This window comes from Mustela lutreola, chromosome 15, assembly GCF_030435805.1.
Source record: "Mustela lutreola isolate mMusLut2 chromosome 15, mMusLut2.pri, whole genome shotgun sequence".
NCBI classification, from domain to species: Eukaryota; Metazoa; Chordata; class Mammalia; order Carnivora; family Mustelidae; genus Mustela; species Mustela lutreola.
The window spans coordinates 35,273,938-35,299,583 of NC_081304.1; the positions used below are offsets into that span (position 1 = coordinate 35,273,938).

The 25,646-nt window shown below is 34.3% G+C and overlaps 1 protein-coding gene across 9 annotated transcripts in view; it reads right to left on the minus strand.

Annotated features, from left to right (window-relative positions):
• BCAS3 (BCAS3 microtubule associated cell migration factor) overlaps positions 1-25,646 on the minus strand; it is a 591,123-nt gene that overhangs the window by 430,678 nt on the left and 134,799 nt on the right. For all 9 annotated transcript variants that reach the window (XM_059149981.1, XM_059149982.1, XM_059149978.1 and 6 more), the window contains exons 8-9: positions 18,229-18,336; positions 15,042-15,118 (exon numbers count right to left, since the gene is read on the minus strand). In XM_059149981.1, the coding sequence (XP_059005964.1) occupies positions 15,042-15,118; positions 18,229-18,336 (185 nt within the window). The remainder of the gene's footprint in view (positions 1-15,041; positions 15,119-18,228; positions 18,337-25,646) is intronic.

Below are 25,646 nucleotides of genomic sequence, written 5' to 3' on the forward strand. Positions count from 1 at the left end.
CAGTTTCCTTTTGGTTTGATGCTGTTCCAATAAGAAACAAATCTGGGAGGAACTGGTTATAACTTTTAGCAAAAATTGGGTATTTTATACAGTTATTCCTAGAACAAGAAAGAACAAGAACAAAAGGAAACAAAGTTTGGAAGTCAAGCAACAGTATTTAGAGAGGAAAGAGAAAGGATACAATTGGTTCAGAAATTTAAAGGCAAAAGATAATGAAGACATACACCTAAAAGGGAATATGATAAAATAGTCAGAAGAGAAAAACAGAACAAGTACTAAAGCAAGGACCAATGAAGCAAATTCACAAAGAGTGCTTCCATAGAAAGATGATGGAAAACTACACGCTCCTATGTATTTACATTAGGCACTCAATTTCTTTTTTCCTACTTTCAGTCCAGCCAGTAACAAACTAGTAGGAAGGACTGTCTCGTACTTCTCTCCTTTAAAGAATAATAAATCACGTAGTCGTGACAGTGAACACCATCACTGCATGGAAACTCCAATACCATCTTTCTGAACTCTACTAAACAAGGCTCAACATGATTCAGTCAAGTAAGTGATGTCTGTCTCCTAGAGGCTCTCCTCTCTGCTCCTGGCCAGGCCAATAAGGTCTTTGAGTCTAATGACAACATAAAAAGCCTAACTTAAAGAACTTCTGGCTTCTCATTCCACAAGTATCTGTTTAACATTTTTACAAATGTTTTCCTCTAAAAGGTACACTAGAGGATCAAACTGAAGTATTCTACTTTACAGTTTAGGTCCCAAGTTAGAATCTAAATTTATACAATCATGAGACAGACAAGATTCCATAACAATAATCTTTACTTCCACTAGCAAAATAGCCAAATTACACGAATCATATGAGCATAAGCACAAAAAAATAGCATCACCTGAAATGTAAACTGCACACTTGATAATTCCCTACCCAGCAGAAAGTCCCAGTGTATGTTACTGAGTTTAAGAGGAACAGAGTTATCAATGTATGATCATGTTTCATGCAAAAACATACTTAATAATAATAAAAAAAGAACAATAATGAACTACTTTAAGATTTACTTTCAATAATAAAAATAATTTACATGTTCTGTTAATATATTATTATTTTTAAATTTATTTTGTCTTTCGCCCACTTGATTAGAGGGGTTTGTAAGAATTTGTGTTCACTGCTGAAATTCCACTGTGTAGAATAATACCTGAACACAGCTTAATAAATGTTTGAACAAATTAAGAAATGCACCTAAATTAATCAAAGCATGTTTATATGACACTGGCAAAAAGTCATCTACATAAAAAAGCTTTTCAAATACTCAATTAGTGTGCTCACCTAAAAGCCAAGTCTTTCATTTTAAACTATTTTTTAAAAAATAGGCATCTCTCTTAAACATGTATTACATGTTGGGGCACCTAGGTGGCTTAGTCAATTAAGCATCTAAGCCTTTGGCTCAGGTCATGATCTCAGGTCCTGGGATCAAGCCCCACTTCAGGCTCTCTGCTCAGTGGGGAGTCTGCCGCTTTTCCACCTTCTCCCTCTGCCCACCCCCCTGCTCCTACTTTCTTGTTCAAATGAATAAATAAAATCTTTAAAACATACACACACACACGTATTAGATGCTTTCTGATTCAGAAAGTCTGTGTGCAGCAGTGATTGTCATCCTAAAATGCTAGTGTCATGGTGTTCATGGGCACTAAAAAAGCACACACCATTATTGGGCCCCTCACACAGTAGTTTTTTCTTTTTTTTTCCTTTTCTTTTTCTTTTTTTGGCTTTTCTACATTTTAATTTTAGTTTTTAAGATAATACCATAGTAGAGAAATGCAACTGTTCTTTTTTTCTTACAGCATTTAATTTAAATTCAATTAGCCAACATACAGTCCATCATTAATTTTGATACAAGGTTAAATGATTCATCAGTTGCGCCTAACACCCATCACACACAGTTTTCATTTGAGCTCCTTCAATCACTACCTATTTTGAGTTTTCCTTTTTAAAGAAGGTAACTTCTAAAAAAGATAATGGCCCTAAGAATAAATATGTATGTCACGTGAAATACAAGGTATGAGCTTTCTAATTTTTTACTCATCTTTTAAAAAACTTTTATTTCAGGGTTTAAAGGGTTCTGTTGGGGATGTTTTGGATTTTGGGAAAACTGACCTATAGGTAACTATGATATTACTATATCCACTGAATGCACATTATGGACACATATTATAGATACATACAAAGGACAAAGCACACTAAATAGTACAAAGATAATACACTTTGACATATGTTCTACAGTATTTCACAGATTTCATTATTACACTCCCACTGAGCAACCTAATTCATATACACATTCCATAGATATTTTCAGAGCTGAAGAAATTAATATAAATATGGCCTACAGAAAACTTCCCCCTTTTAAATATTTTTTTTTAATTTCCCCCCTTTTAATATGTCATGAAAAAAGAACCAAATGGAGGCACCTGGGTGACTCAGTGGGTTAAGCCTCTGCCTTCAGCTCAGGTCACGATCTCAGGGTCCTGGGATCGAGACCCACATGGGGCAGGGGGAGGGGGGGGGGTCTCTGCTCAGCAGGGAGCCTGCTTCCCCCTCCCCCTCTGCCTGCCTAACTGCTTGTGATCTCTCTGTCAAATAAATGTTTTTTTAAAGAACCAAATGAAAAACAGAAATAAATACTTGTGAACTGCAGCATTACATTAGAGGCAGCTAATCTCCTAAACTTTAAAGTCCATATAATCAAACTCTCAATCAATTCTGATATTCATCTCATCTCAATAGATCCTAGTAAGTATATCACTCCTTTCCAAATACTAGAAGATACTAAGGAAAAACGTAGTTCACAATTCTTCATCTCACTTTGAGTCATTGTTTTTAGAAACTCAGTGGACCTCAAGAATTATAGTGTATTGGAATGGAAGCAAATTGTTTTTCTGCTCTCCAAAAAACATTTCACAGCTGGAATCAGCAGACCATCAGCCACTCAGCACTATCCCAACTTTACAAGAATGACTCCTTTAAAAATTAACCATTCCCTCCAGCTAAACTTTGAAAACAAGGGGGGTAAAAACCCAAATCTCTATAATACTATAACTAATACTAACATGTTTACAATGTTTGTGAAAAAAGCAAGAGAACTGGATTTTTTTTTAACTGAGATTTCCAAATTTAAATAAAGGTAAGATCCAAGAAAAGCACACTAAATGAAGGATTTCTCAGAAATATTTCAAAAGGCACAGGACAGTGATGCAACTTTAGATGGGATCCTCCCTTAAGGTTGGTCCCTAGTCAGGAAGTGACCTGAACCTATTTTGAAAAACAAAGGATTCAACTACTCTCTGCAACACTATGCCTAATTTTTCCTGGTGAAGACAACTCAAAATGTTACAGACTTTTTTTACAAAAACAGATATCTGCATTTACGGTCATCTGACTCTCAACAAGGATAGCAAAACAAGTCAATGGGGAAGAATAGTCTTCTCAACAAATGATGATGGGTCAACTGCATATTCATATCCCGAAGAATATAACCCTGACTTCACACTGCACACATAAATTATCTCGAAATGAAACCAAAGACTTAAATGAAAAAGTTAAAAGTACTACTCTCTTCCTCCGCTCTGCCTGCAGTGGTGGCAGCCATCCTCTACTTCACATCATGGCCGCCCTGAGACCTGTGGAGAAGCCCAAGATTGTTGAAAAAAGGACCAAGCAGTTCATTGACACCAGTCAGACCAATATGTCAAAATTAAGTTCGACTGGTGGAAATCCAGAGGCGTTGACAACAGGGTGCACAGAAGATTCAACGACCAGATCTTGATGCCCAATGATGGTAACGGGAGCAAGAGGAAAACAAAGGACATACTGCCCAGTGGCTTCTGAAGTTCCTACTCCACAATGTCGCGTGGAACAAATCTTACTGTGCAGAGATTTCTCACAACGTCTCCTCCAAGAACCGCAAAGCCACCATGGAAAGAGAAGCCCAGCTGGCCATCAGAGTCACCAATCCCAATGCCAGGCTATGCAGCCAAAAAAATGAATAGACAGCTTATGTGCACATTGTATTTGTATTAAAACTATCAAAAATGTTAGAGTATTAACTTCTTGGAACAAAACATAGTGGTAAATCTTTACACTCTGAGATTAAGGAATGCTTTCTTAAGGGGCGCCTGGGTGGCTCAGTGGGTTAAGCCTCTGCCTTCAGCTCAGGTCATGATCTCAGGGTCCTGGGATCAAGCTCCACATTGGGCTCTCTGCTCAGCAGGGAGCCTGCTTTCTTTCCCCTTCCCTCTCTGCCTGCTGCTCTGCCTACTTGATCTCTCTCTGCCAAATAAATAAATAAAATCTTTAAAAAAAAAAAAGGAATGCTTTCTTAGCTATGGTACCAAAAGTACAAGTGATAAAAGAAAAAACTTATAAGGGCTCCTGGGTGGCTCAGTGGGTTAAGTGGCAGCCTTTTGCTCAGGTCATGATCCCAAGGTCCTGGGACTGAGCCCTGCATGGAGCTTTCTGTTCAGAGGGGAATCTGCTTCTCCTTCTCCCTCTACCCCTCCCCACTTCTCTTTCTCTCTCAAATAAATGAAATCTTTTAAAAAAGAAAATAGGGCACCTGGGTGGCTCAGTGGGTTAAGCTGCTGCCTTCGGCTCAGGTCATGATCTCAGGGTCCTGGGATCGAGTCCCACATCAGGCTCTCTGCTCAGCAGGGAGCCTGCTTCTCTTCCTCTTTCTCTGCCTGCCTCTCTGCCTACTGTGATCTCTCTCTGTCAAATAAATAAATAAAATCTTTAAAAAAAATAAAAATAAAATAAAAAAGAAAATATATAAATTGGACTTCATCAAAACTCAAACATTTGTGCTTCAAAGGACATCACTAAGAAAGAGGAAAAACAGAATGGAGTTTTATAAAACATATGTCTGATAACTGACTTATATCCAAAATATAAACAGAACTATTACAACTCAAGAAAGAAAACACAAATAACTCATAAATTCAAACAAAAAAGATATATGTTAGTGAATGAACACATGAAAAGATGCCCAATATCATTAGCCATCAAGAAAACGCAGATCAAAGGTATAATCAGATACCATTTCATGAGACATCAATAGGATGGGTATAGTTAAATGAAGGTAGTAACAATCAATAGTGGAAATGTGGAGAAATTGGAACTTTCAAGCACCGCAGGTGGGAATGTAAAATGCAGTCCCTCTGCCTGGCAGCTCTTCCCATAGTTAAGGATAGAATTGCCATATAACTCAGCAATTCAACTCCTAGGTGCATACTCCAGAGAAATGAAAACATATGTCCATACAAATACTTACACCCAAGAGAATTAAAAATATATTGACCCTTGAACAACATGAGTTTGAACTACACAGATCCACTTATACAGGCTTTTTATAAAACAGTATTGTAGATATATTTTCTCTTGTGATTTCTTTCTCCACATTTCTGGTAGTTGTATTTACTCATTATTTGTTTCTTTGTCCTTTAGGCTTATTAACATTTCTAGTTTTTTTTTAATATTTTATTTATTATATTTGTCAGAGAGTGAGAAGGAGAGAGCACAAGCAGGGGAAACAGCAGACAGAGGGAAAAGCAGGCTCCCCACTGAGCAAGGAGCCTGATGCAGAACTCGATCCCAGGATCATGACCTGAGCCAAAGGCAGACACCCAGCTGACTGAGCCACCCAGGCATCCCCCAAATATTTTTTTTAAAGAAGAACTGACAGATTCTACAACATCGATGAACTATGATTATCTATGTGCAGTAAAAGATACCAGTCACAAAAGATCACATATTCCATGCAGCCCAGGAAAAAAACTATGAACACTCTCCTCAGAAAGACATAGAAGCACATAAAATATTAGATATCACTTCAGGGATTTATTTGACTATCTTACAACTGATTAATGATCCTTTTAAAATTCCATGAGCATTCTGATTTATTTTTGCTTCATTTTTCATTTACATAAATATATCATGAATTTTTTTAAAGAATTATTCATTTATCTGAGAGAGAGAGAGAAAACATGTATGCATGGGGGAAGGGCAAAGGGAGAAGGAGAGAGAGAATCTCAAGCAGACTGCCCACTGAGCACAGAATCCAATGTGGGGCTTGATCTCATGACCCTGAGATCATGAACTAAGCCAAAATCAAGAGTTGGACACTTAACTAACTGAGCCACACAGGCACCCCAAGCATATCATGAATTTAAGAGTACAGCCAGTGTGAGGTTCAATGGGTAGGGAATTATGTTGAGAGAACAGGAAAATTACAAGTGATTTCATTGCATACACATTCATTAAGTGTCCACCATGTTCCAGTGCCTGCCCAGGCTGTGAAAAACGTTATGGCAATATACAGATGGGAACCCAAAAGAATAGGAATAGATTTGACTTCAACTTGGACTGGGCTTAGACCTCACATTCACCTGCCAATCTCTCCTAATAAATGTTATAAATTGCTTTTAAACATTTTAAAATAAAAATAAAAATAATTTTTCATGTTTGAGATCCTTTAACTTCTTATCCTTGTTATTAATCATTAACGTAAATGAAGAATACACGTAATAACAGTAAGAAATAGCATTGGATGGTAAGGAATAAATTTTCCTCCTCAAAGTTAAAAACTGGGGTCACTGAAAAAAGTTACTTACTGCACAATCCTTTGGTCTCTCCAGAGACTTCATATCTAACTTTGAATTTAAGCACACTGGAAATGACTGCTAATGACATCTATCAGTCCTTGTCTTTTGTTTTCTTCACCATACATGGGTTTTGAATTTCCACATTAGACAGCTGCTCAAGGCCACCGTTTCTATACAGGCAAATACAAAGGTGTCTCCTTTCTCATCATATTGGCTGCGTTCCCTTTCCAGTTCTCTATCAGCTCTCTTTACCTGATCCTTCCACCCTTTGGCACAAATTCCCATGATGGTTTCTCTGATGGACACAGCTGTCTCTATTTACTTTACAGCCCCATCATTGTATTCATACATAACTGAGGCACTCACAATTGTATTATACAAGAGCTTTTCAAGCTACTTTAGAAATCAAATACCTGCACCATCAAAACAATATCCTCATTAAGTGGAGAATTTGTCATTCTACGTGCACTCTCGCCCTAATTCTTCAAGAATTAGAAACTAATCACTGGAAAAAAAACTACGCGGCACAGGCAGGCAAAGAGGCTACATACAACAAATGCTACTCTCAGTATGCCTACTGCCTCTGCACCAACTTTTAAGCGCCCCAGGCAAACTGGCTTATACACATGGGCCAGCCCAAATTCATAGAAACATGACTCGTTCCACCCGCTAAAAGTTTCAGTCTGTGTAAAGAAAAGGTGGGTGGGGGTTGATGCTACAATTAAAGAAAAAGAAGCTTCTTTCAAGTTAGGAAATGGCTCATTTGTTCTTTGATCTTAAATATCAGGTTATGTGAAATTTTGCTCAATGTGTTGATGTAAATCACTTTAGGTGAAGCTGTAACTCAGAAACAAAAAAGCTAAACTCCTTCATATAAATTTTTGCCAAATATCATCAATCTTACCAAGTCTACATCACTCACATAAATCCAATCTCTAGGGTTTTCCAGTCAAGTAAAATAATATGTAACTAACAATGAGATACTTCTTAACAGAAGTACTATGGATTGGGGTATTCACAGATGAAAGGGACAGGTTGGGAAGAGCTGTTGTGGAATGCTACAACAGACAGTATTCAGAGCATGAGGAGACAAATCACAAATGTGTTGCTGTCATTGCTGTTGATGCTTTTTCAACTCTGTAAACTATATACTCAAATATACAACCAGAAGCACCTGAATCAACAAAATGAACATATATATACATAAGCAGTACCCAAAACAAAACAAAACAAAAACCCCAGGACATTACAGAATCCCAAAAGCCCTCTCTCATATACCTTTCCAGCCCTCTTCTCCCAAGGCTACATACTACCCTGTCTTCTGACGACCATACTAAACATCCTCAAAAGACATTGCTGGGTTCTAATACACAGTTTATTACACTTATTTCCATCTTTTATCCCTAGAAATGTACTTTTATACTACCCCATTTCTCAACATTTTAAGTAATACTCATTTCAGATTTAATGAAATATACACTAAATAGATGCTATGGCATCCCCAAATCATGACAGCCATTTTACAAATACTACAATGAAAGAAGAGGTGATAATCCTAATGGATCAGGGATTACTAAAAATTCACTTCGGTGGGCCTCAAGCCACTTGACCAGGACTTACTAATAAAATTATAGGTCACTCATAAAGCACTAAAGTGACACTCGTAAAGCATCATTCCAGATCTCTTATCATGAACAATTCACAGAATACAAGAGAGCCTAATATTTTTTTTAAGATTTTATTTATTTATTTGATAAATAAATAAAGAGATCAGGTATGCAGAGAGGCAGGCAGAGAGAGAGGGGGAAGCAGGCTCCCTGCTGAGCAGAGAGCCCCGATGCGGGGCTTGATGCCAGAACCCTGGGATCATGACCTGAGCCGAAGGCAGAGGCTTAATCCACTGAGCCACCCAGGCACCCCATGAGAGCCCAATATTCTAATAATACTTATTTCAACTATTCAGTGGGTCCAGCAATACAAAGGGAAGCATTTAGGACCACACGACAAAGATGTTCCAAAGGTGGTGCGTGGGTGGCCCAGTCAGTTAAGTAAGCATCTGCCTTTGGCTCAGGTCATGATCCCAGGTCCTGGGATCAAGCCCCACGTTGAGCCCCACATTAGGCTCCCTGATCAGCTGGGAGTCTGCTTCTCCCTCTGCCCTTCCCCCTACTCATGTGCTCACATGCTCTCTCTCTCTCTCTCTCAAATAAATAAGATGTCCCAAAGGATATCAACTTAAAAAGAAAGTATAAAGGCATTAAGAAAAAGTAATAATGATTCACTCTCCCATTCATTTTTATCAAACTTCACTAATAATTTGTACTTGCTAAAGACTCATAAAACAGAAGCTCCTATTCCCAAAAGGAGAAACACTCCAAGTACTGGAGAGATACTCAAGAGATGATGACTACAAACATGTAACTTTCAAATATCAGATTTTCTGGATTTACTCCAACACAATATATAGGAGAAACTTCACTCTTATATCCAAACATATATTCACTTCTTTAAATATCCATGAAACACCATTAATTTCCAGCTCAGTCCGACATATCGCTTTTCCTGGAAATCAGTACTGATCCTATATTAATAATTCTCTTCCTCATCTGATGACTTTTAAAAGAGTTGCAGTACATTCTAAACCATTTTGGTTAACTAAACATCTTGGAAAAGGACCACTGATGCTTTGAAACCAGAAAATCTTTGTAATAAATGTTTTCCATCTTTAGCAAACTGAGTTTTATTCTTACAAGAAGCAAAAATAAACATCAGTAATATTTTTTAAGTTAGTTAGAACATATGGATATATTATACTTTCCATGTGGCCCTTACTTCCTTCATGTAAATCAAGCTAGATAACTTTGCTCTCAAGGAGATTACTGCCTAGTGGCAGAGACAGAACAAGTAAACACAAAATGCATACAGTAACATGGAAAGTTAAGCGTCTTAACAGAGACAACAATTACATGTTATAAAAGCATTCCCAAAAGGTGTTGAGTAATTAAAGAGGTCTGTAATCAAATAAATCAGAGAAATATGTAAATGCAGTAAATAAATTTAAGCAGGTTAAAATGCTAGTCACCATTGCCATTCTCCAACAGAAGGCAGCGTTTCCTGAGTATATGTGACCAGGGCACCTTGATTCCCACAGCATGTTGAAGGTCTACTGTTCTGCCAACAGAATTTGAGAACTGCTATCTTTGGGGACTTAAAAGAAGGCAAGGTTACTTTAAGCCAAAGGTGTCAGGAAATAGTTCACATAAGAACTAATACAGACACTCAGCCAAGAAAGATATGCAGGATTAAGACATTCTGGGAAAGGAGGGTGCTGGTATAAAGGCCAATTCAGACAGGAAAATAAAGCAACAGTGCACCTGCAAAGAAATGAGAATGAATGGGGTTCAAAGTAAATGCAGCATAAGCAGCATGAAAAAGGAATTGTAGAAATAGTTAACAAGGATATTGGATACTGATAAAGAAGATCCTTGTGTGTGAAAAACCTTGGGAGATCGGATGGTAAAAAATATACAGGATTCATGTCCCTATTGGCCCAGGACATTTCCAGTACACATGTTGACCAGACTTGTTCAGAATTAAATTAGTATGGCAGTTATTCAAATCGGAAGACCTCAGTTTAGATGATAAATTATATATGATAATTTGGAAATGACCTCTGGAGAGGTACAAATGAAAAAGATTGTTCATGAATTGATAATTGTTGAAACTAGGTAAGTACATGGTGGTTCATTATACCACTACGTTCTTTAAATAACATTATGTACTTCCCAAAATAAAAATTTAAAAAAATTCTTGAACAACATACACAGGAGATGAAATAGTATTTGTATGGCATTAATGGTTTAATAAAACACAATATTTTCACCATATCACTAAATGTTTATCAAAAAGAGAAAAATCATTAAAAATCAAAAATACATTTAATTATTTTAAAGTAACTAAAAATTCATCTTTCTGTAAGAAATGCATAATTTCCTGTGAAGTGTGTAAATCTGGCAATTCACAGACCTGTACCCCTGGGGCTAAGAATACATTATATGTTTGTAAAAAATTTTTTAAATTATTTTAAAAATAAATAAATAAATAATAAAGCAAAAAAAAAAAAAAAAAAAGAAAGAAAGAACCACATAATTTCAAGTAAGAGTGAAAACTAAGAATACATTTTCTAGTCACTCTTCTTTTGCTTAAAAACATTTTCATTCTTATTTCCACTATAAATGATTTAATTGAGAAATTACGGTAAAATCCCAAGAGTATATGAAATTTCCTTAATTTTGACAATGTGGCACTTTCTATATCAATTCTGCCAATTGATTCAAGAGTTTTATGTATCTGAGTTTTTAGGTCAGACAGAAAATCTGTAAGTAGGCCCAAGTTAAAACATTCTACAAACAAATCTTTCTATAGCAAAATCTCAAATTGCAAAATACTCCTCCACAAAATTGGCAAATATTGTCAATGTACAAAAAACAAAGATTTTAGAAGACAAATTGCATTTATAGCCTACAGTATCATAGGTTTTTATAAATTGTTACATGTAGGTCCTTATTCAAAGGGATACATTCACCCCAATGTTTATAGCAGTATTATCAACAATAGCCAAATTATGAAAAGAGCCCTAATGTCCACTGATTGGTGAATGGATAAAGAGGATGTGTCTGTGTGTGTGTGTGTGTGGGAACACACACACACACACGAATATTACTCAGCCATCAAAAAGAATGAAATCTTGCCATTTGCATGGCATGGATGGAGCTAGATAGTATTATGCTAAGTGAAATCAATCAGCCAGAGAAAGACAAACACCATATGAAGAGAAAGACAAACACTCACATATGGAATTTAAAAGACAAAACAGATGAATACAGTGGGGGGCAAACCAGAAAAAAGACTCTTAACTCCAGAAAACAAATGGATGGTTACTTGAAGGGAGGTGATCAGGGAATGGGTTAAATGGATAATGGGTATTAAGAAGGGCACTTGTGGGCGCCTGGGTGGCTCAGTAGGTTAAGTGACTGCCTTCGGCTCAGGTCATGATCCTCGAGTCCCACATCGGGCTCCCAGCAACCTGGGGAGTCTGCTCCTCCCTCTGATCTTCTCCCTCTCATGCTCTCTCTCTCTCTCTCTCTCAAATAAATAAATAAAATTTAAAAAAAAAAAAAAAAAAGAAGGGCACTTGTGATGAGCACTGGGTGTTGTATATAAGTGACGAATCATTAGATACTACATCTGAAACTAACACTACACTGCGTTAACTAACTGGCTTTAAATATAAACTTTAAGGAAAAAATGAAACAAATACATTTCCCATTACCTGTTAAATAACAGACACTCATGTTAGTAGAAACATATTTCACCTATTTGTAAGAGGTATACAATTAAGGATATAAGGTAGATCTACATCATTTTATAGAAAATTTTATTAGACCATCTAAGCTTAAAAGTTACTATTATCACATATAATTTTGCCCATTTTCTTAATTAAACAGAGTACTCTGAAAGGCCTATTCTCATTCTAGTGTATCAAAAATATTAAAAAGCCAGTGTCCTTCAAATCTAATTATAAATTCAATATATAAATCTAGTGATTTTATGCTAAGTGAAACAAGTCAGGGAAGAACAAGTATCATATGATTTCACTCATATGTGAACTTTAAGAAACAAAACAAATGACCAAAGAAAAGAGTCCAAAAAAAGACTTACATACAGAGAATGAACTGGGAGGGGGAGGTGGGTGGGTAAAATAGGTGAAGGAGATTAAGAATGCACTTTTAGTGATGAGTATTGTGATATATAGGAATGTTGTATTATTACATTGTGTATCTGAGACAAATATAACACTGTATTAATTATATGTGAATTTTCATTTTTATTTAAATCTAAAGATTTTAAATAATAAAGCTCATTTTTTCTTTTAAAATTTTATCCTGGGTATTTAATTACTGAAAATCTGTATTTTTTACTTATTTACTAAAAAAACCCAACATCATAAAGATGCTCTATAAAGATTTCTATTATATTAACTTCTATTATATTAACTTCTCTTTAGTTACTATAATAACTGATTTTATACCCAACACTTATTACAAAGAAAGAAACAAATCTACTGATAAATACGATATTACTTTCAGCCTAATGTTTAAATAAGGTTTAAATTTCAAAACATATACTGCTGCTTAAATAAACTATCTTAACAAGTAATGATTTGGGATGTTTTCCTCCAATTTTACACTCAGCTGAGGGAGCAAAAGCTATCATTACATTTTAAAAATAAAAAAGAAAGTAGGTCTAGGTTCCTGACCTTATTTTAGAAGGAAAAAGCGGCTACTAAGGAATACAGACTCTAAGTGTAAAATTAATATGAGATATTAGACTTTGCAGAAGCCAAGACACACACATCGTTGATTAATGATGAAGTACAGAAGACCACTGATAAAATGTAAGATAAATGCTCAGGAAAACCTGGTATCTGAATCTGGCTGAAATATTCATACTCTGTCCTGATTCACTGCTCTGTAGCTCACAAATATGGAGGTAATAGACTTATACATGATTACTCATATACATTCTATTTCTCTAATTATTTTAATTATAATAACGAGTAACACAAATACAGTGTAATATATTAATGCATAAGAACTGTATAAAAAGAATATACTAAAACAGGCCATGTAATATCCAAAGCTGCCCATATTATATATAAAATACATTTGTGAATGAAGATGTTATTAACAAATATATGCTCCTCAAAAACCTTTTAATTTTTTTACATATAGATGTGAAAACACAAGATCCTGGCTAATGATCTACATTTTTTTTTTTTAAAGATTTTTATTTATTTATTTGACAGACAGATCACAAGTAGGCAGAGAAGCAGGCAGAGAGAGAGGAGGAAGCTGGCTCCCCGCTAAGCAGAGAGCCCAATGCGGGGCGATCCCAGGACCCTGGGATCATGACCTGAGCTGAAAGCAGAGGCTTTAACCCACTGAGCCACCCAGGTGCCCCTAATGATCTACATTTAATAATTATTAACCACAAATAAATTTCTGATTACCATAAAATCAATGATAGCTGAATTAATGTACTCACTCACTCGTTCAAGAAATATTTAATGAGATCCTACGCTGGGCTAGTTCAATGTCCCAGGGGCTAAATATATGAATGGTAGACATTAGAGTTTGTGAGAAAACAAAAATTATCTCAATGAACATAATCTCCATTACTATCTTTGTAGATCTGTCAGAGACTATTGCAAGCTAAGACAAACTCTCATAATTATTCTTCCTAATCTACCAAATTATAAACTATGCATTATAATGAATTATTGTATTATGTGTTATATATTTTATATAATGTATGCAATTACCTATAAATGATAATGTATCAGTTATCTCAGGAACATGACCTCTAATCAGAAAATATATGTCTACTACCCAGGGCTTAATATATAGTAGGTATCAGGTAAACACCTAATGAATAAGTATGTAAATAGTTGTGGTATTTCAAGAGCAACAGCAATATGAGTTGGATTGCCTAGTTATAAAAAAACTGAAATTTGTTCCAACAAAACTATCTCTACATCACGTGCATAATCAGACTCCGGAAAAAAACAGCTTACAGCTTTGATGGAGAGTTCAAGAAGTTAAAATACAAGAATGAAAACTACTGTTTTACTAGTGTGTAGTGAAAAAAAAAAAATTCTAGTATATGTGCTCCAGAAGGAAGCAAAAAAAAGAAAATTCTAACTCCAGACTTTATTTGAACTCTATTCCTGCTGGAATCTCCTTCACCTCTTGGCCCGCCCCAGAGACTTGGGACTTCCCAGCCCCTCCCTACCACTGCATGAACCAATTCCTTTCAGAAAAAACATCAATCAGCCAGTCAGTGAGTATGTATGCGGCTCCAGATTCCTGCACTTTCAAATAGTACTGGAAGTCGTGGGAGACGAAGAAAAAAGGAGGGAGAAAAGAAAGAGACGGGCACATTTCTCTAAGTTTCAGATCCCTCATATATGATAATCCAGTTATCTCTTCAAGAATATTATGTTAATGAAATAATTTAACAACAGCTTCAAAAGTATGGCATGGCTACATGAACCTAAATTAATCAAAATTACTCAAGGAGAGTATGTAAGGAGAAACTGAGGCAACATAGTACAAGCCTTGCTCACTAAGAGGAAAAAAATGTGTTGTGGGTTGTAAATACATACCATAAAATGAGAGTAGTAAGAGATCCACAAAAACACAGGAATATCAAAACAACTAAAACTAACCACAAAATACTAATGTAACGTTTACAATAAGTTTGCTGAGTCTATCAAATAGCATAAACTCAAAAGCATATTATAAGAAATAAACCAAGTTGATACATACTTGTGACAAAAAATTTTTTTGTGAAAGTACAGCTATCAAAGGCAGCAATTTTCTCCTGTAAGACTACAACGAGGATCCTAAAATTAGAGGGGGAGGAAAAAAACAACAAAAAATGAGAATGTGAAATTCAGTAAATTAAATCATAAATAAGTTAAATCATTAGATTTAAAGAAGTATCCACTAATGCAATTTAGTCAAGAAACATCAGCCTCTTAAAATGTAAAAACAGAACCACAAAATCCTTACTGTAATCAAGAAAGACAGGATTAGAAGAAGAAAAGTCACAGAAGAAACTACAGCTCAAAACATTATTTTCCTCTAAATAAAACTTTATTTTCATTCATTATAAATCAAATAAATCTATCTTCATTAGGAATGTATGAAATCAATAAACTGCTGGCTATTTACTAAAAGTGTTTTTCCAGTGTGGGCTCAAAGTCATGGAATTAAACATAAAATGGATTTATGTAACCTGTCACTTAAAATGATTGCTGAATTTCCCAATGCAAGAGCAAAAGAAAGAAAGAAACCCAAGCTCAGACAACTGTTATTCAGTATAAATGAGTCATTTCTGATTGACTCAATATATTAAAATTTAATCAGAATCTCTATGAACTATATCTCTCCCCAGAACCCAAGATTTGTAAAAAAAAAAAAAAAAAAATTAGAAAAATAAGAGTTAGAAAGTATTTTATAACCAAAATTCCTAAAATACATCCCAGATGAGGTTACTTTATAAATTATGCTTTTGAGTATTTTTCTTTGCATAACATTAATATAAAGATCCAAACTGCAAAGTTATTTTAATAATCAAATAAAAGATTATAATTGTTAAATATTTAACATGCTCAGGGTATTTTTCCAAATTTGAGGGAAGTAAATCTGAGTAACAGATGTTAATGATGAGTGGGGGAAAAAGAAAATGTTGTCTTTAACATGGATGCTTTATTAATCTTGTTCATTTGCTAATGCAGAACAAAATCCTTAACACAGCTGACAACAGATAATAAATGATTCTGTCATGGCACTTAACATAAGAAACCAACCAATCATCAGACCCAGGTTAAAAGGCTTAGAGAATCCATAATAAAAAGGTGACAAACTTAAAAGAAAGAAAATGCAGAGACAAACAGAGATAAAAATGTTTTCTTATAATCAAGCAGCCCCTCCCCATAGTAGAGTAACATACAAAATCATTTCCATAAGGACGGATTAATTTATCATGAATATTCCTAAATCTAAAAGACTGTGCCATATCACTGATTTGCAAAACCAAATGCAGAATTAACCAGAGAATCAGATTTGACATTTTATAGAGCAAAACCTAAGCAGTATCCTGACATCCGCATGATAACTTTACCTCTAACCTTTACCACATTTGAATTCATGTAACTTCTAAATTTTTTAAAATTACAGAATGTGTCCAAATCAACAGGTGTTTTTGTTGGAACATATATCTTCAATGGTTTTTCATTTTTAAAAAAGGCGAATATGAACCTTTGCTACATCAAAAAAAATTCCAGAGAATTTTGTAATCACTTTTCATTAATGACATCTCATATTCATAAATCACTTTTATCTGCTTTTACTCCTACTCAGAAGTTTCACCATCATTAATCACCTATGATGAGCACACAGATGACTATGAAAAGATTAACTGCATCAATTTTATGGTAATTTATGTATGTTGAAATATTAAATGTGATCATTATTTCACAGTTAAAATTAAAAGTAATAAACACAAAAATATCTGTTTTAAGAAAAGTTGACCTAACTGCATCATCCAGAAACAAAGTATTTGGAATAAGTACAGATTTACTATAACAGTTCAAAAAAATAATGCCTGAAATACATTTTTAAAAATTCAACTGCACTGCGTTTTTGTTTTCTAGTATATTTGTGTATTTGTACACATTTGTATACAAATGTACAGGTAAATTGTGACCTAAAAATCTTATTTGTACTTAATCTCCCTTTCCAAAGTGTGTTTAAGTTTCTGTTTGACTAAATATGTACATAATCTATTTTGTGAGAACACAAAGGACACTTGAAGAAGAGCTTTCATTATATTTTCCCCAGGTTAAATATATTACCCACTAGATCCACCCACTCAATAATGCTGATTTTGAATAATTTGATGTGTCATTGGATAATTACATTATCCCAGCAATAATATTTCTGTTTCCTATAATTTTGAGTTTGAAGTATAAATATGCATAATAATTAGATCTCTACTATAAATGGCACCCTATCACTGAACAGCTTTTCTTTGTCCTATTTCATTTTTCTGCTTGAATTCAAATACTTTTATCATTAGTATCAAACCCACATGTTCTTTTAGTTTATATTTGTCAGGTATGTCTTTACCTTCTTTTTACAGCCAACCTGAGTCATTCTTCGAATCTCTTTAAAATCTAACCTGAGAGTCTTTTATTACAAAATTTATTTTATATTGACACAGTATAAATTATTGTGTTTTCCACATTCCATGTATTTGTTTTTTTATGAGATGTAAGATTTACAGTTTCCATCCGTGACCTCGATCAAGATATTTACCATTGCAGGGCTGCAGTTTTCTCAAATGTAAAAGGAAGTACTGAGTAACAGAGATTCTGAAAGCCCCTATCTTCCCTAATGTTCAGTGGCTATAAACTAATTCTTCATTGTCATTAGGACAGGTTCAACCCAGATCTGAGTATTTTCCTAGAAATGAAAGAAGGAAAATGTGCCTAGTCCATGTTTTAGCTCTACTGAGAAATATAAAGAAATAACATTTAAAAGCCATTTTATTGTTCAGAATATGCTTTGTTTTGATGAATGTTAACAGGAAATTTATACTGCATATCACAAACCACAGATCCACATACATTCTATTCATTAACATTATGTTATGCATGTAAAAAAGTTCCTCAAAGCAATACTTAATCTTTGTACATTTGCTCAGATACTTTTCATTCTTTTCCATTTCAGTTTTTAAATGCTAGTTATGACTCACCAAACTTAATTCACTAATGGGTCAAGACCGGAAGTTTGATAACATTAATTCAGAAATCTTAACAGCTACTCCATTTGGCAGAATTCAGAAGGTATTTTGTGACTTCAAAATCATAGATGGCAAATGATACTAGTAGAGCTCTACCTGCCTGGGAGGTACCTTACTTTGAAAAACACATAAAGAAATGCTTACCGTTTGTTGCAATGGAGATCATAGATAGGTGTTTTAAACTGAATAGACTTGACCATCTCCCCAGTACGAAGTGAATAGAGATCTACACAACAGTAAGGTGGACTTGTGCTTAAAAAAAAAAAAAAAAAAAGCCATTATTTTTTTTTAAATGTGGTAGGGCCAGTAAACTCTACATTTTCAATGATTCATTATGTACTAACACAGTGGCCAACTGACCATAACAACAACCCAAAAAAATCAATTAAAAAATAATTTAAAAAAAAGAACATGTATGGATAAATCTGAAATAAAATACATGGATGATCAATTTAAAAACTCTACATTTTATTATTAACATGATTATTAAACCCCTAATTAACATAAGGAAATTGATTTGAACTACTAAAAAAATCATAATATATCCCAATTAACTCATTTCAGAAATATAAAATTTGGGAAAAAGAAAATGAAACTCACCAAATTATTACTATAGAAAAGAAAAAAATCATAAGATTATCTTAATAAATGTAGATATGTATTTGATAAACTTAAAAACTTGTTAATGATAAGAAGTATTTCATTAATCTGATAAATTATAGCAACCTTAAAACTAATAAAAACTATCAACCATATATAATGGTAAAACACTGAAAATCTTCACCCTAAAATCAGAAACTAGAAAAGAATATTCATTATGAAACCACATCTACTCAACATAGTACATAAAGTCCTGTGCATAAGGCAAGAAAATAAATTACTATTCAGAAGAAATAAAGCTGTCATTGCTTGCCAAGAACTTAACTGTGTAAGTATAAAACCCAGTAATACAAATCTGTACGTCAAAATATACATAAAGACAACCCCACAATAGGGGTGCCTGGGTGGATCAGTATATTAAGCGTTTGCCTTTGGCTCAGGTCATGATCCCAGGGTCCTGGGATTGAGCCCTGAATCCAGCTCACTACTCAGCAGGGAGTCTGCTTCTAAACTCTGCCCCACACCCCCACTGCACTTCTCTCTCTTTCTCTCTGAAATAAATAAAATCTTTAAAAAAAAAAAAAAAAAAGACAACCTCACAATAAAGATGAACCATTAATATATACGTCATTAATATGGATTGTTAACTCATATATCAATTTACCCAAGTCACTAATACAACAGCGCTTGTATTTTTATAAATTAAGCACAAACCATTAAAAAATGAAATTTAAAAATATATATGTTGAATATATGAATATACTGAATACCTTGGAATAAATCTTAGATTTTGACATATTTACACAAAAAGAAACAAAGCAAAATAAACTGAAGTACACATAACACAGGCTGACAGACTTTCTAAATTGATATAGTTCTACCCTAATAAAAAATTGACCAGAATGAGAGCTCATTCTAAAATGTATATTGGGGCACCTGGGTGGCTCACGGGGTTAAAGCCTCTGCCTTTGGCTCAGGTCATGATCCCAGGGTCCTGGGAACAAGCCCTGCATCAGGCTCTCTGCTCAGTGGGGAGCTTGCTTCCCCCTCTCTCTCTCTGCCTGCCTCTCCACCTACTTGTGATCTATCTGTCAAATAAATAAATAAAATCTTAAAAAATAAAATGTATATAAGTATCCAGGGGCGCTTGGGTGGTTCAGTGGATTAAGCCCCTGCCTTCAGCTCAGGTCATGATCTCAGGGTCCTGGGATCGAGCCCCGAATCGGGTCTGTGCTTGGAGGGGAGCCTACTTCCCCCTCTGTCTCTGCCTGCTCTCTGCCTACTTGTGATCTCTCTCTCTGTGCCAAATAAATAAATAAATAAATATTTTAAAAAATAATTTAAAAAAATATGCATTCCACGTGATGACTTAACTGGAATGGTACAGTAATTAAGACACTGAGTTCCTGACACTAGAAAAGATGAAGAGATTGATGTTTCCATCTTAACAAAGTAGGAAAATAATAGCAAGTTAAATCCAATAAAAGTTCAATGAGGGAACTAGTAGTACAATATGAAATGAAATGAAACTGGAGTAAGTAAAAGAAAAAGAATCTATGGAACTAAAGCCTCGTCTTCTGTAACCAATCTAAACCAATCTATAAAGAAACAAATAATTTAAATATCCTAATATCTATAAAAGAAACTGACCTTATAATTTAAAAGTTCTTACAGTGAAATCCTCAAAAATGGCTTCATTTGTAAATTCTATCAATAATTTAAATAAAAATGTTTAGATATCCTACTAAATAAAAACTTGAAAAAGAAAAGGAAAAATAGAACTATCATAACTATCATATGACCCAACAATTCCAACACTGGGTATTTGATGGAAAAAAAAAAAAAGACTCACTCAAAAGGATATACTATGCACTGCCATGTTCATAGCAGCACTATTTACAACAGTCAGGACATGGAAGCAACCTGTGTCCATCAATGGATAAATGGATGGAGAAAATGTGTTAGATGCAGATATAGATGCGCAATGGAGTATTAGTCAGGTATTTTATTTAAAAAAAAAAAAAAGGAAATCTTGCCATTTGTAACATGCATAGACCTTCAGGTCATTATGCTGAATGAAACAAGTCAGACAAAAACAAATACTGTATGAATTCACTAATATGTGGAATTCTAAAAAACAAAAAACCTGAACTCATCAATATAGAGAACAGACTAGGAGTTGCCAGAGGTAAGGGTATGCAAAATGGGAGAAGATAGTCAAAAGGAACAAACATCCAATTATAATATTAACAAGTCCTGCAGATGTAATATACAGCATGGTAACTAGAGTTAACAATTCTTTACTATATATTTAAAAGTTGTTAAGAGAGTAGATCTTAAAAGCTCTCACCAAAAGAAAAAAAATGGTTACTGTGTGGTGACAAATGTTAACTAGACTTACTGTGGTCACCATTTTGCAATATATACAAATCATTATATCATATACCTGAAGCTAATACAATGTCACAGAGCAATTATATCTCAATTTAAGGGAAAAATAGGTATTATAATACTGGTCTGAGCAAAGAAATACAGGTCAAGGGAACAGAATAGAGAGCCATAAATAAATTCACACATATGGCGAAATGATTTTCACCAAAAAAACCGTATAATTAAGCGATGAAAAAAACAGTTTTTGAACAAATGTCGCCTTTAAAAATTAGATATTTGCATGGAAGGAATTAAATTTTCCCCTAACTTACATACAAAAATTAACTCAAAAATGGATCACAGTCTAACATAAGGACCAAACATAAGAACCAAATAGCTTCTAGAACAAAATTTAGATAAAATCTATTTCTTAAACAAGAAAAAGCATGAGTTACAGACATACTGATAACCCAAAATTATCAAAATTATCAACTTTTATATTTAAAAATGAACAAGAAAGTCCCATATTGTGAGGAAATATTTTCAAAAGATGTATCTGACAAAGGATTTGTATCCAGAACATAAAAAGAACTCTTATCATTCAATAACAATGATACATACAACACATTTTAAAGGCCATAATATTTTAAAAGACACTTTACCAAGGAAGATAAAGAGACATCAACTAAGTGCTTGAAAAGGTGCTGAACAGTGAAATGCACATTAAAACCACTAAACCACTAAGAGATACCACTACACTCACTAGAATGGCTAAAATTTAAAAGGCTGGTAATACAAGAATGCAAAGTAATTAAAATGTCATATGTTGCTGTTGGGAATGCAAAATGGCACAGTCACTCTGAAAAATAGTTAAGCAGCTTTTATACATTAAACATACCCTTACCATATGTCACATCTAGGTAATTTGTTATTCATAATAACAAAACATTAATGTAGATCAATAGGTGAATGGATAAACATATTGTGATATACTGAAGCAATGGAATATTATTCAGCAATTTTAAAGAACGAGTTATCCATACAACAACATAAATGAATCTCAAAACCATTATGAAGTAGAATAAAGCCAGAAACAGAGTCTACGCACTGCATGAGTCCCTTTCCATGAAAAGGCAGAAAGGTAAAACTATAATCATAGGAAGTAATCAGTGGTTGCCAAGGGGCAGGGAAAGAGGGAAATAACATGAAAAATGTATGGGATGCTGAAAACATTGCTGTGTCTTGTTTATGGAGGATCCTTACACAACTGTATACAACTGGCCAAACTGGAGGAGGGGAAGAACCGAATAAAACCTGAACTTCTATCTATAACACTGACACAAGGCAAAAATTTTTTTCCTAATGTTCCCAACTAATTAATCCAGTCCTCCGCTGAGAAGCAATGAGTTAATAATGAATGAAATCTAACATTTTGCCAGACCAACCGAGAAGAAAAAAACAGCTTGTCACCTTCAATTAGCAGCTCATTATAGCACAGTACACTAGAAACTTGAATTCTGATCATTTCACTGGCATCCATACAACATCACAACTGAGATTCTTTCTGCAGAAAACCTTCAACAGAAGTGGACAAAACAAATACTATGAAGGCTCAGTTTAGAGTTGACCAAGCAAGGCTTGGAAGAATTTATATATGGAAAAAAACTCTTATTCAATGACTAACAGAAAAAATTCTTTTAAAACAAGAGTTTTCAGAAAGTCACACATTCATAATGGAGTCATGTTATCTGCCAATGGCACAGTTGTGTACACGCCTGACATATCCTTTTGTTCTCTATTTTTCTCTCTTTTTAAAAGCCTTGACTATTTTCCTGGAACACAGCAAGACAATCTTAATTTTCCTCATGGATAGGCTGATGAGAAAGTTTTCCATAACATCACCAGTATGCATGCCCCATAACAGAAAGAACGTATGTTAAACTAAAACTAAAAGATACAAACATGAAATAAGCTTTTACTTTGCACTCTAATACACACCAGGAAGTGCCACAAGAAAGCTGTACAGAGAATGAGTCTTCATTAGACCTCTAGAACTCAAATGAGTTAACAATTTAACAGGTTTGTGTTTGACATTTTAATCATAAAGCTATCACTTAACTTTACAATAAGCCTAATTAATTATTTAAGGAAAAAAAGTTCCATATAGAATTGTTGAGAGCCAAATTTAAAATGTAACTGAATATATTGGAAGCAAACAGCAAAGATTGGAAAGAAATCAGGAATGATACAATTTTTATTACTAAATGGTTGGCTCAGGAAGTCTAACTTGTGGCCCCAGCTTCTCGGTCTTTCCAATACATAGATATCAACATGCATAGTATAAAGTTATGTTGTACTTTTCATGACAAATACAAATACAAATAGAACTGAACACAAATCATCCTTAACTGACCTCTTTGCTAGCTTGTTCTCCAACTAGCTTGCTTTATGGTGAGTAACCAAGAATGTAAGCTGAAAAATTTTGTATCAGAATAATCTGTTACCTATTGTACCCATGACCTATACCCATAAGGGATATTATTAAGCTTTTCTTACAGAGGGAAAACTCCTCCCACAGTCAGTGGTATGGTATTTACACAGTTCATTCATTTCAGTGAGGAGTGCTGATGAGAACTATTTGAAGGGCAAATTTTTTTTAAAGTTTCCATTATTGAAAATACAATGGTTAAATTAAGAATTAAGGAACTGGGCACTTGGGTGGCTCAGTTGGTTAAGCGACTGCCTTCAGCTCAGGTCATGATCCCAGAGTCCTGGGTTCCCAGCTCCATAAGGAGTCTGCTTCTCCCTCTGACCTTCTCCCCTCTCACATTCTCTCTCTCTCTCTCTCTCTAATAAATAAATAAAATCTTATTTTAAAAAAAGGAACTATAAAACAAAATATATTTCTTAAAAGAAAAATATTTAAATATTATAAATATAGAAGATAAACAATAAAATACTAAACATTTCCATCTAAATACCTTGCCTACTTCAGTATACCTTCTCTGTAATACTTCTCATATTAAAAAACATTAATATAAATATATTTATTATTTTTTTATTTTTTATTTTTAGAGTTTTTGCTTCACAGCAAAATTGAATAGAAGATACAGAGATTTTCCACATACTCCTCTTACCATTCATGCATAGAATACCCTTTATCAACATCCCCCATCAGAATGGAATGTTTGCTATAACTGATGAACCTATAATGACATACAATCACCCAAGTCCACAGCTTACATAAGTGTTCACTCTTGGTATTACACATTCTATAGATTTGGACAAATTTATAATGACATATATCCAACATTAGAGTATCATAAAGAATAAACTCATTACCCTAAAATTCCTGTATGCTTTGCCTATTCACCCCTCCTTCAATTACCCTTGCAAACACTGATCTTTTTACTATCTCCACAGAAGATGTAGTCTTTTCAGACTGACTTCTTTCACTTAGCAATATGCATTTAATTTTCCTCCATTTCTTTTTATGGCTTAATAGCTCATTTTAGTCCTGATCAACATTCCATTACTCAGATGTACCAGTTTCTTTACCCATTCATTCACTGAAGGGTATCTTGATGGTTCCATGTTCTTGTAATTATAAATAAAACTAATATAAACACTTGTGTGCACTTTTTTGTGCAAATATAAATTTTCTACACCTCTGGGTAAATACCAAGCCAGGTAATTTCATTCATCATATGGTAAGAGTTTAGCTTTGTATGAAATTGCCAAATTATCAAAGTGGTTTTACTATTTTGCATTCCTACCAGAAATGAATGAGCATTCCTATTGCTCTACAGCCTTACCAGCATTTGATGTTATCAGTTTTCTGGAGTTTGGCCATTCTAACAGGTGTGTAGTAGTATCTCATAACTGTTTCAATTTGAATGTCCCTGATGATTTATAAGATATGGAGCATATTTTCATATGCTTATTTGACATCTATACATTGGAGGTGAGGTGAGGTCTTTTGCCCCATTTTTAATCAGGTTTTTCATTTACTTTTGTTGGATTTTGAGAGATCACTATATATTTAGATACCTGCCCTTTGTTAGATGTGTATTTTCCAAGTGTTTTCTCCCAATCTGTGTTTCATATTCTATTGACAGTGTTTTCGAAGAGCAGAAGTATTTAATTTTAATGATATCCAACTTTTTTAAAGATTTTTTTGTTTATTTATTTGACAGATCACAAGTAGGCAGAGAGGCAGGCAGAGAGAGGAGGAAGCAGACTCTCTGCTGAGCAGAGAGCCTGATGTGGGGCTCGATCCCAGGACCCTGGGATCATGACCCGAGCCGAAAGCAGAGGCTTTAACCCACTGAGCCACCCAGGCACCCCGATATCCAACTTTTGTTCAGAAAACTGAAACTGTGAAATATAAGATAAACCTCCAAAACATTTCTAGAATGAAAGGAAATGAATAAAAGGGATGAAATGGAAAAAAGCAGATAAAAATAACTGAACGTAGAGATTCAATTTATGGAAATACATATTATTGAAGAAATTCTGCCTTAAGACTGTATGATCTATCCCCACCTGATAGTTTCCAACCTGCCACCCTATGCTATTTCTTACCTTTGGGC